This window comes from Aulonocara stuartgranti (assembly GCF_965226115.1).
Source record: "Aulonocara stuartgranti genome assembly, chromosome: 17".
In the NCBI taxonomy this organism is placed as follows: Eukaryota; Metazoa; Chordata; class Actinopteri; order Cichliformes; family Cichlidae; genus Aulonocara; species Aulonocara stuartgranti.
The window spans coordinates 40,999,407-41,016,118 of record NC_138953.1 but is presented as its reverse complement, the minus strand read 5'-3'; the positions used below and the strand labels follow the sequence as shown (position 1 = coordinate 41,016,118).

Here is a 16,712-nt window from a genome sequence, read left to right as displayed (position 1 = left end):
ACATCTCCTAAAAAGAAACACTCCTAGTAGAAACTATCACAACTGCAAAATAAGACATTTTTTCGATGTTAGCGTTTGTGCAATTCGAGGTAAATTGTGTGAGTAATTTAAATACACTTACAAAGACATATGCTGATGGCTTAGGGTTGGAACATGTAAGACGTGCCTTTTGTAGTCTAACTTCTCTACATCGTGGTTTCAACATGGTGGACACAATGTGTCCCAGTGCACCACTTGTCGTCTTCTTCTTTGTGTTTATGAATTAAAATGTCGTTAAAATCAAAGGAATGAGGCATTTTTATTTAGACTTTCACACATTATTCTTTCTGTTACTCTAACTCATTACAGAATACAGGAAATGACTCAGAGTGGAGATAAAGTCACTTACTGCATCAAAAAAGCAGAAAAAAGACGAGTTACAGCTAAAAGTTTCTGCCTATTTTCTTTTCTTCATCGACAGCACAGGTGACCTCCACTGAAATAACTGATTGAATTTACAGCACAAAGAGCATTTCTGCCTCTGCTGATGAGAGTCAGTGTGGCTCACTCTTGTTATGAGGTTTAGGTAAAGACTAACCCGTGTAGATGAGGTGGAAGTGGTAATGGCAGTAGTGACTGTGGTGGCTGGGCTGCCAGTGAAGGTGCTGTAATCGGAGCCACCTGTGTAGTTTGACGCTTCACTCATGGTACTCATAGGATGCTCCTTCTTGTCACTGCTGCTTCCCTGTTCCGACGAAGACTTGGGAGCCGATCTGCCACAAGGCGAAACACAGAGAGACACAGACGAGGGATTCAGACATTTCACTTTAGAAGAATGTACAATAGAGGGAGTGTCGTGACCCCTACCTACACTTACTATATTTTCAATTCAATTTTATTTGTACAGCGCCAAATGACAACAGTTGTCTCAAGGCGCTATGAAACCCCTGTGACCACTGTTGCAGGTACTGAGCCTTTGAACTATGCTCTACCAGCATGCCGGCCTGGTTACAAAGTATCTGCTGACAAGGTCTCCTACCACATCTGGGTACAGGAGAGGTCCCAGAAGAGGTATTAAGCCAGATTTTAGACATGCAAACCTGCTTAAAGTAGGCCAAGTTATTGCAGAAGCAGCTATTTTAACAAGTTTGCTCCATTCCTAAATTTCATTTCAGCCCAGTTATCCTGACTTTTTATTGTTAATCTCTAGTTTTGTTCCTTGGAGTGGAGAAAGTATCTTCTTTATCACAACTGTCGATGTCCCATTTCTGATACATAGCTAGTTTTTGGCAGGTAGAGGAGAAGGAGACAAAACATTCAAAGGTATTTTTGTGCTTGTGAAGCATAGCTGCCGAAAACAAACTACACAAAACAGCAGACACACAGAGAGAGGAGGCAAAGGGAAAGGAATAAGAAATGTAGAGTTAAGTGACATGCAACAGAGGATAGTGGTGAAAAAGGACAGACAAATATAGAAATCAGTGATTCACACTGACACAACTCCTTATCCCCAACACTATAAAAATCTAAGCCACATAAGAATGGTTGATGACCTTTCCCAGCTAGAAATCACGTTTCCTGCCGATTACAGACAGTTAAGTTTTATTCAAATGAAGTGTGAAGTACTTAGAATACTAGAAGGAATTGTTAGTTAGTTAATTGTTGTTAGTTTAATAGATTCTTAGGTGCAAGTGGTCTTTTCAAGTTGATGAGAGCTTAAGATGACACAAACGTTGCCCGTCAGAAACAATCAGTCTCCACAGGTTGAAGCCAGCCAATCAACTAACAGCACATTTCACCGAGCAGATCCCATCTTCACTCTCTTAATAACACGCTTACTTTGTTGGCACAATTAAACAGAGGAGGAGAACGAAGGAGAGGACGAGTGGCTTGAACGAACACAAGAGGAGAGGGAAAACGAGGGTGATGGAAGCAGAGATAAAGAAGACTGGAGTGTGTGCGTGTTCAACTCACCTCTGTTATTTGCCTCCACATCCACCCAATTTAAACGGCCAACTTAGCCTGTCAAATTGAACCAGCTCAAAGTTTTTTGCTGCAGAACGGTGGAGAGAGTTACTGAGAGGAAAATATAGCTCAAGGTCTCCGAGTGCCAAGGTCAACAGAGCATAATAATAATAATAATGGATTGGATTTATATAGCGCTTTTCGAGACTCTCAAAACGCTTTACAATGCCACTATTCATTCACTCTCACATTCACACACTGGTGGAGGCAGCTACAGGTGTAGCCACAGCTGCCCTGGGGCAGACTGACAGAAGCGAGGCTGCCATATCGCGCCATCAGCCCCTCTGGCCAACACCAGTAGGCGGTAGGTGAAGTGTCTTGTCCAAGGACACAACGACTGAGACTGTCCGAGCCGGGGCTCCAACCGGCAACCTTCTGATTACAAGACGAACACCCAACTCTTGAGCCACGATCGCTCTAAGCAAAGCACATCAACTAAACTCTGTTTTCACACATAAGAACAAAGGAAGTCTCCGTGATTCCAGTTGGTATTCTTGCAGATCTGTGTTCTGTGGATTTCTACTGTTGATGCCACACACCACACAGTTTCTACTGGGTCCTGCTCAGTGAGTAGTGCTAGAACACTGCCAGACCCTTAAATAATGCTTAAGTCTCTGAAGACATAACTTTAGGGGTTTAAGCTCTATCCCTCAACACACAACACATCCTTTGCCATCTTTATCTCTCCTGAAAGCAACATTTACTGTCTCATACAAGTCTAACTCATCTTTTTAACTGTTTATATCACCTCCTTATCTATCTATTCTTAATGGAAATACTGCTCATCAGTTACAGTCTGTATCATTTACCATGCAAGTACTGTACTTTTGTCTTGATGCATGCTCAATCATCCAGGTAAGGAAGGGGAGAAACGTTTCCTCATCATCAGGTGACGTCTTCAGTCTCAGCTGACTGCAGGTTTCCAACCTTATAAACAGGACATTTGCACAATGACTGAAACCAGCAGCACTGAAGGAACACTGGGCTGGGAGCTCAGTTTATGATCATTAATATGCAAATTGTCATGACTGTTGATTAATGGCCACGAGTCCCATTCTCAGAGATTTTGGAAATGACTGAATTCAGAGCACTGTAAGATGGTGAGGATGTGGACATGTGGGTGAAAATGTTGTGTACTCACTCAAGCAGAGAAAAACATCCCTGCAAAAGGGTTGAGCTTTGCAGTGACGCCGAGACAAATCCCGCAAGTGTAACCGATCACAGCCACAGAAACAGCAATTCGAAACAACAACATTGCAGATGTGGAAGCAGAGCAGCTACAGACGGAAGTTTCAGCCTGTCTCAGCAATGCAAAGCCCCCAGCATCCAACATCAGCTTGGAGTAATGACAACAACATCATCCTCCTTCCAGCAGATGAGGGCAGGTGCACAGTTTTAACCAGAAATACTATCACGAGAATACTTCTGAGCCCCTGAAACGAGACCCAGGAAGTGGTTACAGGAAGTGGGTGATAGACTGTCTGAAGCAGTTAGAACAGGACAAGGCTGTTAACCGGACCTCATACCACAGGCTGTACCCAGGAGAGTCTACACCAAGTCTGTATGGTTTACCGAAAATACATAAACAGGGAGCACCTTTAAGACCGATCGTCTGCATGATCAACTCGGTCACCTGTAACATCTCCAAGTTTCTGGCTTCGATCCTCAACCCGCTGGTGGGCAGCTCTGAACACCACATCCAGAACACAACAGATTACAGGATGACCACAACCTCAGCAGCAGGACCGCTCTCAGCATCAACCAAGTGTGTTTGAACTGTGTCTCATTCCACCTACTTCACATACAAGGGTCAGTTCTACAGACAGAAACATGGGTGTGCCATGGGCTCCCCAGTTTCAGTTTCAGTTTCGTGGCCAATTTGTACATGGAAGAAGTGGAAAAGAGGGCTTTGCTAAACACCCTGGAACACCACCAAGCCATTGGTTCAGGAATGTGGATGACACCTGGGTGAAAATCAAATCTCAGGACGTACCACATTTCATTAACTCGGTGGACCGACACATCAAATTCACCAGGGAGGATATGAAACGTGGCAGGTTAGCCTTCTTAGACTGTGACTTCAGCCATTCCCCAACTGTGAATGGTACTCGTGGTCATTTATCAATCGTCATGACAGTTTGCAAATTACTGATCATAAAAGTGACCTCACAGCCCATTGTTAATCAGTGCTGCCATTTCAGTCATTACGAAAATGTATGTAAACCTGCAGTCAGCTGTGTGATGAGTGTTCAAAGTCTGACCTGAGTCAGATAATTATCCACACATGATAGCTACTTTGGTTTGTGGCTCATAATCAGCATCAGGAGTTATTTTTTGCACTGCGACACAGCTGAATAACTTATCACTAGACTGTTGTGATGTTTCAAAATCATATCAGTGTTTTGATTTGCCTAAAAGATAATTTAAGGAGAACCAGTGAAAACATTTTTCTTGCTTTTTGGCAAATACTATATTTACATTTACATACATTATAAATTTCTTTTACACAGCATAATAGTATGATGTATAGCAAATTATTGTAATTATCATTAGAATGTGATTTCTCATCTATAAACTGTTGCTGAAATGAGTACCAGAAAAAGTCTCAATGTGCCCAAATAGTGTTCATCAGCTCAGTGAGGGATCACGGCCTGTGCTCGAAGCATGCCACTGCAATACTTTGTTGATATGTTGAGATTTATAAGCAATGGCTTAACTTTTAATAAAAAGACCCAGCAAATTAGGTATCTGGAATCAATTACTAATGCATTTGTGTTGGAAAAAGAAAAAACAATGCAATTAAGTCTGTTATGGCCTCTTCTCATAACGATGGAATTGAATTGATATGATCAAGGCAACAGTTCAAACCTGAACAGAACTTAAAACAGAAGCAACAGTAATGAAACCCTACAGGGTGCATGTGTCAGCCAAGCAAAGTCATTATGAAACCATTAAAAAGTTTCCCAGGCTTCCAACTACGAGGTGTCTCAGCAGTCGACACATATAATCAACCCATCCGTGCACAGCTGAAGACAACCTGCTCGACCAAATTTACACAGATAGTCAAGAACTCTTTTTGTACCAAAGGCAGGGCTGTGACATTACTGCTTGAGTATAATATTAAACTGCTTGGTGGAAGCTCACAAGAAGCTCATCTGGGGGCAGGTTATAATACTCCAAACCTGACTAGCACTCAGAGGTTTAGGCAAAGACGTGATACGTGGACGAGCCAACACAGGATGAATTTGCAAGAATTTTCAGGAGGATGAAGCTCCTTAATCTGAAGCTCTTCTATCCTTTTATAACATGGTAGTTACCAAACAAACAAAAAACAGACATAATGTACTAAATGCACTATTTCAGTAGAAAACTGCACCACGTATAACAGGCAGGTAACAGGTTCACTATATCACAAACTGAGTTTCCTCAACTTCAGCAACAAGAGCGTGTGCGTTTCCACAGACTCACAATCCACACAATCACTGAAAGCAAGTAAGAGTTTTACAATGTATTAAATATACTCAACAAAAATATAAACGCAACACCTTTGTTACTGCTCCCATTCCCCATGGGATGGACGTAGAGACCTAAAATTCATTCCAGATACACAATATAACCATCCCTCCCAAACAGTGGTCACAAATCAGTCCAAATGTGTGGTAGTGGGCACATCTGCTATATTGAGATAATCCATCCCACCTCACAGGTGTGCCACATCAGAATGCTGATCTGACATCATGAGTAGTGCACAGGTGTACCTCAGACTGCCCACAACAAAAGGCCACCCTGGAAGGTGCAGTTTTGTCTCACAGCAAAATGCCACAGATGCCACAAGCAATGAGGGAGCGTGCAATTGGCATGCTGACAGCAGGAATGTCAACCAGATCTGTCGCCCGTGCATTGAATGTTCATTTCTCAACCATAAGCCGTCTCCACAGGCGTTTCAGAGAATATGGCAGCACATCCAACCGGCCTCACAACCGCAGACCTCGTGTAACCACACCAGCCCAGGACCTCCACATCCAGCAGGTTCACCTCCAAGATCGTCTGAGACCAGCCACCCAGACAGCTGCTGGAACAATTGGTTTGCACAACCAAACAATTTCTGCACAAACTGTCAGAAACCGTCTCAGGGACGCTCAACTGCATGCCCGTCGTCCTCATCGGGGTCTTGACCTGACTCCAGCTCGTCGCCGTAACAGACTTGTGTGGGCAAATGCTCACATTCGGTGGCGTCTGGCACGTTGGAGAGGTGTGCGCTTCACGGATGAATCATGGTTCACATTGTTCAGGGCAGATGGCAGCTGAGAATGTCCCAGTTCTTGCATGGCCAGCATACTCACCGGACATGTCACCCATTGAGCATGTTCGGGATGTGCTTGACCGGCGTATACGACAGCGTGTACCAGTTCCCACGAATATCCAACAACCTCGCACAGCCATTGAAGTGGAGTGGACCAACATTCCACAGGCCACAATTGACAATCTGATAGACTCCATGCGACGATGTGTTGCACTGCATGAGGCAAATGGTGGTCACACCAGATACTGACCGGTTCTGGGTCCCCAGACCCCCAATAGCGCAAAAAACTGCACATTCCAGGGTGGCCTTTTGTTGTGGGCAGTCTGAGGTACACCTGTGCACTACTCATGATGTCAGATCAGCATCCTGATGTGGCACACCTGTGAGGTGGGATGGATTATCTCAATATAGCAGATGTGCCCACTACCACACATTTGGACTGATTTGTGACCACTGTTTGGGAGGGATGGTTATATTGTGTATCTGGAATGAATTTTAGGTCTCTACGTCCATCCCATGGGGAATGGGAGCAAAAACAAAAGTGTTGCGTTTATATTTTTGTTCAGTGTATTATACAGCATTATTTCAACTTTAACTTTCTCAGCTGTAGGAGACACAAATCATAACAAATATGAATCGTGTGTGTTAGCACAAGGTTAATATCTGCATGAGGCAGAAACAGGAGAAAACGATTTCTCAGGGGATTTAAAGAAGCTGGAGAGAAAAACAAAGCCAGGTGATGGACATGCATCGGTGTGGGTTACTCTTTCTGAGAGCAGTGCAAAGAGCCAGTCAACATAAATGTAAAGACATTACTTTTTGTGTCAGCATAGTTGACTTTAACCAGTTAGATTGCCCTAAATTTAAAGACCAAAGAAGAACGATTAACTGCTGTGTTATTGGGAAGATTAACAAGGTCGCAGAGCTTTGTGCTTTCTCATTGGCTGCTTTGACAACCTGCTGACTCTGGTTTCAACGCGACCTGTCCTGCTCCATTTTGCCCGGCAATTTGTTTGTATGAAGAATTTTTTAAAGGCTCTTATGGGCACACGTTTGACAAATCCTTATCTTTTGTGTCTTTTTAAAATCTTTTTTCCTTGTAAATCCAAAACTTTATGCTGTTTCTTTGTTAGGACGAAGGTACGAATGTCTGACAGTTGGTCAGAACTACAGCCAATTATCCAGCACAGAAGGCAGACTGTGGCACACTTTGAAGGATGTGCACACTGTACACAGATGAAAGTGACTTATAATAACTACACAGTATTAAGCATTAGTAAGGCATTAGTCAGTGTTAGTCCTCCATAGTACATCATTTACAAACATGAATATAAATGCTTTAGTCTTGATTATAAGCCCACATATAACATGTTTAATGACAAAATTGTTAGTCTGTCATTATAATTTTTAAATGTATTTATATAATATAAATATTATCTATATATTATATCAAAATCTTTTTTTTTTATATTTTATGTAAGTTTTAACAATTTCTAAAAGTATTCCATCAAGTAAAAGTTATTAGGACCTGTTTATCATTTAAAAAGTCAAAGTAAATGATGAACAGTGTATTTAAATGTATACAGATTATGAAATGAGATACTTATAAATGTGTTAATGCTTATTTCTCACAAAGTTACAAAGCTTTGACCAATGAAAGGTCTGCAGGACACTGAGATGCAAATAAGTCTCAGCTTGCAAAAAGAGATACATAACCTACAAATACTTATTACAAGATTTCTGATGTGCAGATTGCAATAAAGGATGCAACATAAGATAGTTACGCAGGAGGAGCTGCTCGTAGCAGCCGGAGCCACGGGGCAACTGGTTTGTGATTGGGACTAACCCTCGTTTCTTTTACCTGCCATGATCCCTGGGAGCTGCCAGACCACAGGCTTAGAGCACTTCAATACATAAAGGGCTCCACCACTTCCTGCGGGGGGGCATTTTCTTTATTTAAACCAGCTTTTGTATTTAACTCAGTATTTGAATTCAGAGTCTAGTGTTTTTTGATTTTCTTCTTTGGTGTTTAGTTGACTAACAAACTGGATTGTACTGGTTGTGACTGTGTTGAGTCATAGTGGTCTGATCAGCCATTATATAAGCCCTTGTTGGTTTGTCGAGTCCACATTTTGTTTGCCTGAGTTCAGTCCTCAGTGCTCGACATTTATCCTTTTTGTAAATATCACTCTTTGGGTTAAATAAAACCCTCTTTTAATATTTATGGGACTCCTCCTGCTTTTCACCTCGGTCCATCACACAAACCACGAAATAACCCATGAAGAAGGTTACCCCAAACAATCGTGCTTCACTAACAAAGAATCCATCATGTTAAGAGCTTAGGATGTATTTAGTTCCTAAAGCTTGGCTGTCCTCTGGTGTAGTCAGTCAGCTAGTGTTAGCGTTAATGTTAACACTAACAAATATAAGCTAGCATCAAAGTAAAGAAAGCTACAATTCATAAAATCCAAATTCAGTTTATTACAACAAAAAATGATACATTAACTACTGAATTTTGCTCCTGTGAAATAAAATGATTTGCTGGTGATTTACACGCATAGTTCACTGTACAACAGGAACGTGCTGAGCATAGCCTAAGCTGTTATTGAGCGTTTAACATGTGCTCTGAAGTAGCAGCAAAAGGTTTTAAAGCAACAAGGCTGAAAGAGAAGCTGAAGCCAAAGCAGCTCGTCCACTGACATGAGGGCTCATTACCTGGTGACAGCCTCTACAGGTTTCTCAGGGTGGACAAACTTTCCACAATTCACACTACAAACAGAACAGGAAGGGAGACAGAATCACATTAAATCAAAGCGGTAACTCAACAATGAAACCCAATTATGCAATATTTAATAGTTATAGTCAAATAAACCAACAAATAAAAGATGTTTGTTCTCCAGAACATCAGATTTGACTTTGATCAGTCCCACAATCATTCAGAGCCTCCTGTTAGCCCCACACACCCTGATTCTTTCAGATTCTCATCATGCCTTTTATATCGTTTGTACAATGAAACAAGTGAATAGTTGCGGACAGACAGAGGAACTAAAAAGACAAATGTGTCAAACACGGTCAGAGCTTAAAAACTCATCTAAACTCGTTAGGATGATGAAAATGTGAAACTATTAGCAAAACATCAGAGAAAGATGTGAGCTGAACGTGACAGGACGGGCGAAAACTTGAAGCACCGATAAAAGCAAGAGCTGCAGAGGTGTGTGGTACATCCGAATGAGAATGATTATGTTGCCATAGATTAGCATCAGTAATGAAAAAAAGGGAGGAGCAGCCTCTCTGATAAGGGGCACAGATGGAGGCGGGGCAGAGGAAGTGACCTTCGTAACAGAGAATTAAAAAAGGGGAGACAGAAAGAGAGAACGGGACTCAGACCAGATCGACCCTGATGACCATGCTTCCCTTGGAGGCGCGCTGTACACCGTGTGGTATGAAGGCTCTCGCTACCAGCTGCCCTGACTGCTACATATATCACTTTGGAGCATCTTTTGTTGGAGGGATGACAGAGCCAGGAGCTGCTTTCTCTGAGTTGTGGTTGAATGCCAGGGTGATCTGGACTTTAACTGCTGCAGGTACCCTGACTGCACCTGAAACCACAGCATGCAGGAGACGGATAGACCATGTGTATTACTGGGCCACGGATTCCTGTTTCCAAGGAGATGGAGCGGACATGCAGCAGCATTGAAGACCAGGGATGGAGGACAAGGTCAGGGAAATGCCACCACCCTGGGACTATGCTAAGACCCCCTGCAGCAACGCGGGACGAGCTGGGGGACATGGCACCGAGTCTGAGCTCATGCTCCTCTAACATCATAGATGTCTCGATTTTGTGTCTGGAGACGTGATTCAACTTTGACCTTTCATAGGGATGGCAAAGTTTAAACTCCGTTTTAAAATCAAGTATGTGGGGAAAAGAATGACAGGGTGTGGCTGCACATCACATGACTTTACTTAAGGAACGTTATTGGATGTCTAGACAGTGAGAGAAGAGGCGGGTGGAGCCTAAGCACTTGGCAGAGACATTATTGGTCAACACGTTCTCACTCCCAAAGCGTAACATTTCATGCTAGATGACAAATCGTCAATATATTACGCTCGGGGCACCCAACACGCCCTAGATTACGAGATCAGAAAAATTAGGAAACATGAGAATCGTTTGGAACGGATCTACATGTTTCCAGCTTCTTGCAGCTTTTCCCAACTGTGAGCAGATTTATAGTCCTGCTGTATTCCCGAAGGATCGAATTTTCAGGGAATCCTGCCTTCTTGTTAGATTATTTTCCTCAGCACGGGACACAGAGATGAAGGCGACGGTGGCCAGGGCGTGCTCAGTCTCTACTCCAACCTCTCTCCTCCCCGAGATGAGATCGAAGTCAGCGTTAGAGTAGGTTAATTAGTTATTTTGTGACTGTTATTATCATTTGAGTATTAACCCATTTTAGAGTAAATAGCTCTTATAGTTCAACCCTTTAAATTTAACAGAGCCCTGAGGCCCCTAAAATTAACCCTGGTACAACAAGTGCACCAATCTAGAGGGCTGTCATGAATGTGGCTTATAGAGGCTGGGCCTGCAAAGGTGAAGTGGGAACAGAAGTGGGAGACTCCCTCACTCATGTAGGCTCCATCTGAACTCTGCATTGCCTTCTGGGTCATACTCACAGGATCAGAGTTTTTAAAGAGAGAGCTGGCCTAGACTTCCTGTATTGTGGTCCTGGGCTCTGCTGATGGAAAGAAGAGTCATGATGGGGACATGTGCTTGCAAACAGTTTTTAAGGAGGGAGATTAAAAAGAGAAGACACTGAACACCAAACTGAAACCAGGAAATCATTTGGAAATATTAAAGAAACAAAGTGTTTGTCAGCCTGGCTACAGTGCTGAAGAGAAACCTGGGGTTGTTCTTATTGTCTTCAATCAGTGATGAATAGTAAGATGTTCTGGCTTTGCGGAGGGCTTTCTTATAAAGCAGCAAACTATTTCTCCAGGCTAAATGATGATCCTCTAAATTTGTGACACGCCATTTCCTCTCCAGCTTACGAGTCGTCTGCTTTAGGCTACGTGTTTGAGAATTATACCACGGAGTCAGGTACTTCTGATTAGAGACCTTAGTTTTCACAGGAGCTACAGTATCCAGAGTCGTACGTAGTGAGGAGGTGAAATTATTAACAAGATGATCGACCTCTGTTGGGGTAGCGTTCAGATAGCTGCTCTGCTCTGTGTTGGTACAGGGCATTGAAGATGATAACAGTGGGTGGATTATATTCTTAAACTGAGTTACAGCGCTTTCAGAAAGACATCTACTGTGATAAAGTCTACTCTCCACTGCTGTGTAATCAATTATTGTAAATGTAAATGTTATCAGGAAATGATCAGACAGCAGAGGGTTTTCAGGAAACACTGTTAAATGTTCAGTTTCTATGCCATATGTTAAAACAAGATCTAGAGTGTGATTAAAGTGGTGGGTGGGTTCTTTTACATTTTGACAGAAACCAATTGAGTCTAATAACAGATTAAATGCCATGTTGAGGCTGTCATTCTTAGCATCTACATGGATGTTAAAATCACCCACAATAATTATTTTATATGAGCTGAGAATCAGATAAAAAGTCTGAGAAATCAGAGAGAAACTCTGTGTAAGGCCCAGGTGGACCATAGATGAGAACAAGACTGGTTTCTGAGTTTTACAGCTGGGGTGGACGAGGCTGAGCATCAGGCTTTCAAATGAATTAAAAGTCTGTCTGGGTCTTTGGTTGATTAAGAAGTTGCACTTTTCTGTTGCGCTGTTGTGTCTGGTCACTTTGCACAACTGCACTTCATGTGTTGATTGTTGTACGTAGCACGGCGGTGTTGGAGGAACGCTGTCTCACTTCACTGTGTGCTGCACAGCCTGGGAATGACTTGGAGAGGAAAATTGCTGCCTCAGCTTTTATTCTTGGTGAACTTGCTCCTCCACCTCTATACACTCACACATACATGTGTGACACATGCACACTCACACATACATGTGTGACACATGCACACTCACACATACATGTGTGACACATGCACACATTCCTACTCTTTACACATCCTGTACTTTGTGTGTCTCAGCAATCAATTAAACTGCACTTCCAAAAAACTTCCATTACAGAGGTTACATTTTCTCATTCATCACACTGACTGATTTATGCTTGATTATATTTGATTAGAATTATTCATGATGAACTTTGCTGTTGTCAAGGAGCTCATCTCGACCCGAGAGCCAAACTAAGCATCCAGCCTTTTATGGCTGTGGCAGCACAGAGTGTTTGGCAAAGTGCACCAAAGGAACATTAGATCCACAAAAGCCAGGAGTCATAACTGTACAGGTCACATCAGCAAACTTACTTGGACTGAACTTAAAAGGAGGAATATTTCACTTTCATCATCATCATCATCATCATCATCAGTGCGGAACAAGGTGAAAGTCTCATTAGCAGTTTAACACCTTTCGTTCCCTCTTACTTTCTCACCTCCGCTGTTTTCAGCAGGTTTAAAAATACACATTCTGTGCACCTAATTAACATAATTTTACATCACACACACACACACACACACACACACATCCTTAACTGCTACCTTGACTCAGGAGATAATTGGGAAGGAAGAAGAAGAGAGTGAGAAAAGGAGCGAGAGAGATCCTGCCAAAGTGAACTTAGAAGTAACGTGTGTGTCTCTGTGTGTGTGTGTGTGTGTGTGTGTGTGTGTGTGTGTCAGCTGCACAAGAACAGAGAAAAAAGCTCCATCCCTAAATTTAATTTCAGCTCAGTTATCCTGATTTTTTTTATTGTTAATCTCTAGTTTTGTTCCTTGGAGAGGAGAAAGTCACTTCTTTATTACGACTGTCTATGTTGCTATTTTATGATTCTGAAGCAAAGCTGGCAAAAACAAACAATTGCACACACACAGGCAACAGCAAAGGAAATCAGACATGTGGATCTAAGTGACGTGCAACAGTCAAACCTTGTAAACACGGAGGGCTGGAAACTGGAGAGAAATCAGTGATTCATGCATTTGAGAAGTGTGAGAAGTGTGAGAATCGGTCACATCTGCACATCTATAACAGCTGCACCCGTTCCTAACAGTTTCCTTTGACCTTTGAAATCAGCACAGAAATCAGTCGCATTTAATGCTGCGTGTACATGTGACAGTGCAGAGAAACTTACTGTTCATTAACCACAAAGATGCAGTTGTCTTGTGAGGGGAACCCAGACACCGGGTGCTTACAGGTCACCTTTCGCTCATTGTGGCTGCAGAGAGAGAAAAGGAAAGACAGGAAAACAAAGTGTGAGTGAATTCATAGAAAATGATTTCGATCTAAACCTTCAGAGAGTGGTGACCTGTCCACGGGTACCCTGACCTACCCATCACAGCAAGGAGAGGCTTTAAATCTAATGTGACTTAAAGACATGCAGTCACAAATCAAACTTATCAGCCATCGTTTTATTGATGTATCAGGAGAAAAGGAAAACAGTTCTCTGCAGACACTGACATGCAGAACAACAGCACCACACTTATTTACACATCTGGAACAGTGTGTGGTGCTAAACATCAGCATGATGTCTCGATGCATGCTCCGTCATGCAGGTACGTAGATCCCAAAGGTTGGTTCGGTTCATCTGGACGTTCTCAGTGGGAGAACCGTTCCACCATCATCATCACCAGGTGACTTCTTCAGTCTCAGCTGACTGCAGGTGCCCAACATTATAAACAGGACATTTGCACAATGCTACCTTCTTTGATCAAATGCAAATTGTCATGACTAGTAAACAACAACCAGTGATCAGAGCTGTATCAGAAAATACAAAATGAGATGATAATTATCATCCTGTCGCTGCTGCAGTTATGTTGACCTTGCAACAACCAGTTATTTAAGATAAGTTACTTTAACGTCTTAGTTGTAATTTCTGAGTGATGTTAAGACATTAAAAGTGTCTTCATGGCAAAGTTATTTGAACCATTTATTTAAGTGCTTAAACTCACATTTTGTAGCATTTCCCCTGGAGACCAGTAAAGTATTCTGATTCTGATTTAAGATTCATTTCTGCTGGAAGCACCATCAGGTTAAAGTGAACTTTGTTCTTTGTAAGACCCTTCAGTTAGTGAAGAATCTAAAACACTCTTAGTTTACTTGCAGAGAGTTGCTACAGCTGCAGCTTGGTGTCACTGCCAGCTACCAGCGTGGAGTCCTGCTGTGGAGCTTCATCACTTAGCTGACAGGTCTGGTCAGCACCACAGAAGATAAGTGAGCATGAGCACAGTGTGTGTAACTGACAGGTCATTTGAAATAGTTCATATACAGAGGACATCTTACTAACATGGTTAGAACTCGCCACTTTGGATTGTGGGCACTACAGTCGACAGTGCAGGAGCAGCAGCTGGAGAGCGTCGTGGTAATACTACACACATGCTAACCAAGCCTACCTCAGACATCAGCGAGAGACAAAAACGAAGCCGTCAGGTGCCGAGGAAACAGGACACACTGATGAGAAGGCTACTGGAACAAGACGGCATCAGTGGGCAAGAGAAACAGGGCGCTGCTGGGATGCTACAACGCAGGTCACCCAGTGGGAGGGGTTACGTGGACAGGATGAGGGACCTCTCGAATCTTCGATACCCAGGATCCAGACTGACGGTGAAACATCTAGTGGTGCAGTGTTTCCACACAGGAAGAAGGAACTGCTCTAACGGCGAGAGACTGACGAGGTACAACACGAATGCTACGGAGCCAGGATGATCTCTATGTGCTGTGACGTACCGTCTCTGCTGAAGTCAGCTTATTTTATTAGAAATAATGAAGCCGGTGGTTCATTCATTTCACTGTATGCATCCAATTTCATTTTGTTTATAAAGTGCTGAATCACAGCAACACTTGCCTCCAAGCAGTTTATACTGTAAGGTAAAAAACCTACAATAATAACAACAACAGGGAGACCAACAGGGCCACAAATCTGCTCCTCAGCGTTATATTCCTGCTGCCTTACAACTCTGGTGTAAACCCCACTGAGTCACAGTCACTGCAGGTGTGGACAAGCACACCTGCACCACGCTGTGAGCTAACAGTGCTAACCACCGCACCATTGTACTGGCCCCATAATGTGTATTTATTATCTCACTCTTATTGCCTGTTCTTATTGTTCTGATCTTCAACGTCATGCTGCTCTGTTGTTTGTTATTTGCCACTTGGGGATAAATAAAGTCTTTCTGATTCTGATTCATTCTCTCGTCTGACCTTTGACTGAGACGACAACAAACAAACCTTCAAGATCTGCCATCACTGAGTACGTCCCAATTCACAGGCCAAATATGTGCAGTTTCATTGTACTGAGCTGTAATTTGGTGGACAACAGGTGGAAGTCACTGTCACTTGGAAACAAATTTACACAGTTTACATGTTGTTGGAAACACTCTTAAAGGAAGTAAACAAGTCAACAAAATGCAGCTAATCCCAGCCCAGGACCGCCGTCAAATCAGCCGTCATTGGTGAGCAGTGAAGTCAGTCGCCGTTGAACTTCACCAGTTAAGAAAAAGACGAGTCGTGAGGCTGCAGGGCTCGTTTCTACCTGTTCATGTCGCTCCAGTAGAATCACTGCGACGGTCGCTTTGCAGAGTCTTTGTGCTGCAGGGTGTGTGTGTGTGTCTGTGTCTATGTGTCTGTGTCTCTGTCTGTGTGTGTGTGTGTGTCTGTGTGTGTGTCTGTGTCTATGTGTCTGTGTGTGTGTCTGTGTGTGTGTCTATGTGTCTGTGTGTGTCTGTGTGTGTGTCTATGTGTCTGTGTGTGTGTCTATGTGTCTGTGTGTCTGTCTGTGTGTGTGTGTCTATGTGTCTGTGTGTCTGTGTGTCTGTCTGTGTGTCTGTGTGTGTCTGTCTGTGTGTTTCTGTCTGTATGTCTGTGTCTGTGTGTCTGTCTGTGTCTGTGTGTCTGTCTGTGTCTGTGTCTATGTGTCTGTCTGTGTGTGTGTCTGTCTGTGTGTGTGTGTGTCTGTGTCTATGTGTCTGTCTGTCTGTCTGTGTCTGTGTGTCTGTCTGTCTGTCTGTGTCTGTGTGTCTGTCTGTGTGTGTGTCTGTGTGTGTCTGTCTGTGTGTGCGTCTGTGTCTGTGTGTGTGTCTGTGTGTGTGTGTGTGTGTCTGTGTGTGTGTCTGTCTGTGTGTGCGTCTGTGTCTGTGTGTCTGTCTGTGTGTGTGTGTGTCTGTCTGTGTGTGTGTGCGTCTGTGTGTGTGTGTGTCTGTGTGTGTGTCTGTCTGTGTGTGTCTGTGTCTATGTGTCTGTGTCTCTGTCTGTGTCTCTGTCTGTGTGTGCGTCTGTGTCTCTGTCTGTGTGTGCGTCTGTGTGTGTCTGTGTGTGTCTGTGTCTATGTGTCTGTGTGTGTGTGTGTGT

At 43.1% G+C, this 16,712-nt stretch overlaps 1 protein-coding gene across 5 annotated transcripts in view; it reads right to left on the bottom strand.

The window, feature by feature from the left end:
* LOC309692139 (pleckstrin homology domain-containing family A member 5-like) overlaps positions 1 to 16,712 on the bottom strand; it is a 147,576-nt gene that overhangs the window by 65,963 nt on the left and 64,901 nt on the right. For 4 of the 5 annotated variants that reach the window (XM_082510360.1, XM_082510359.1, XM_082510362.1 and 1 more), the window contains exons 4-6: positions 13,501 to 13,584; positions 9,023 to 9,076; positions 578 to 752 (exon numbers count right to left, since the gene is read on the bottom strand). In XM_082510360.1, the coding sequence (XP_082366486.1) occupies positions 578 to 752; positions 9,023 to 9,076; positions 13,501 to 13,584 (313 nt within the window). The remainder of the gene's footprint in view (positions 1 to 577; positions 753 to 9,022; positions 9,077 to 13,500; positions 13,585 to 16,712) is intronic. The other variant, XM_082510361.1, reaches the window with a different exon arrangement.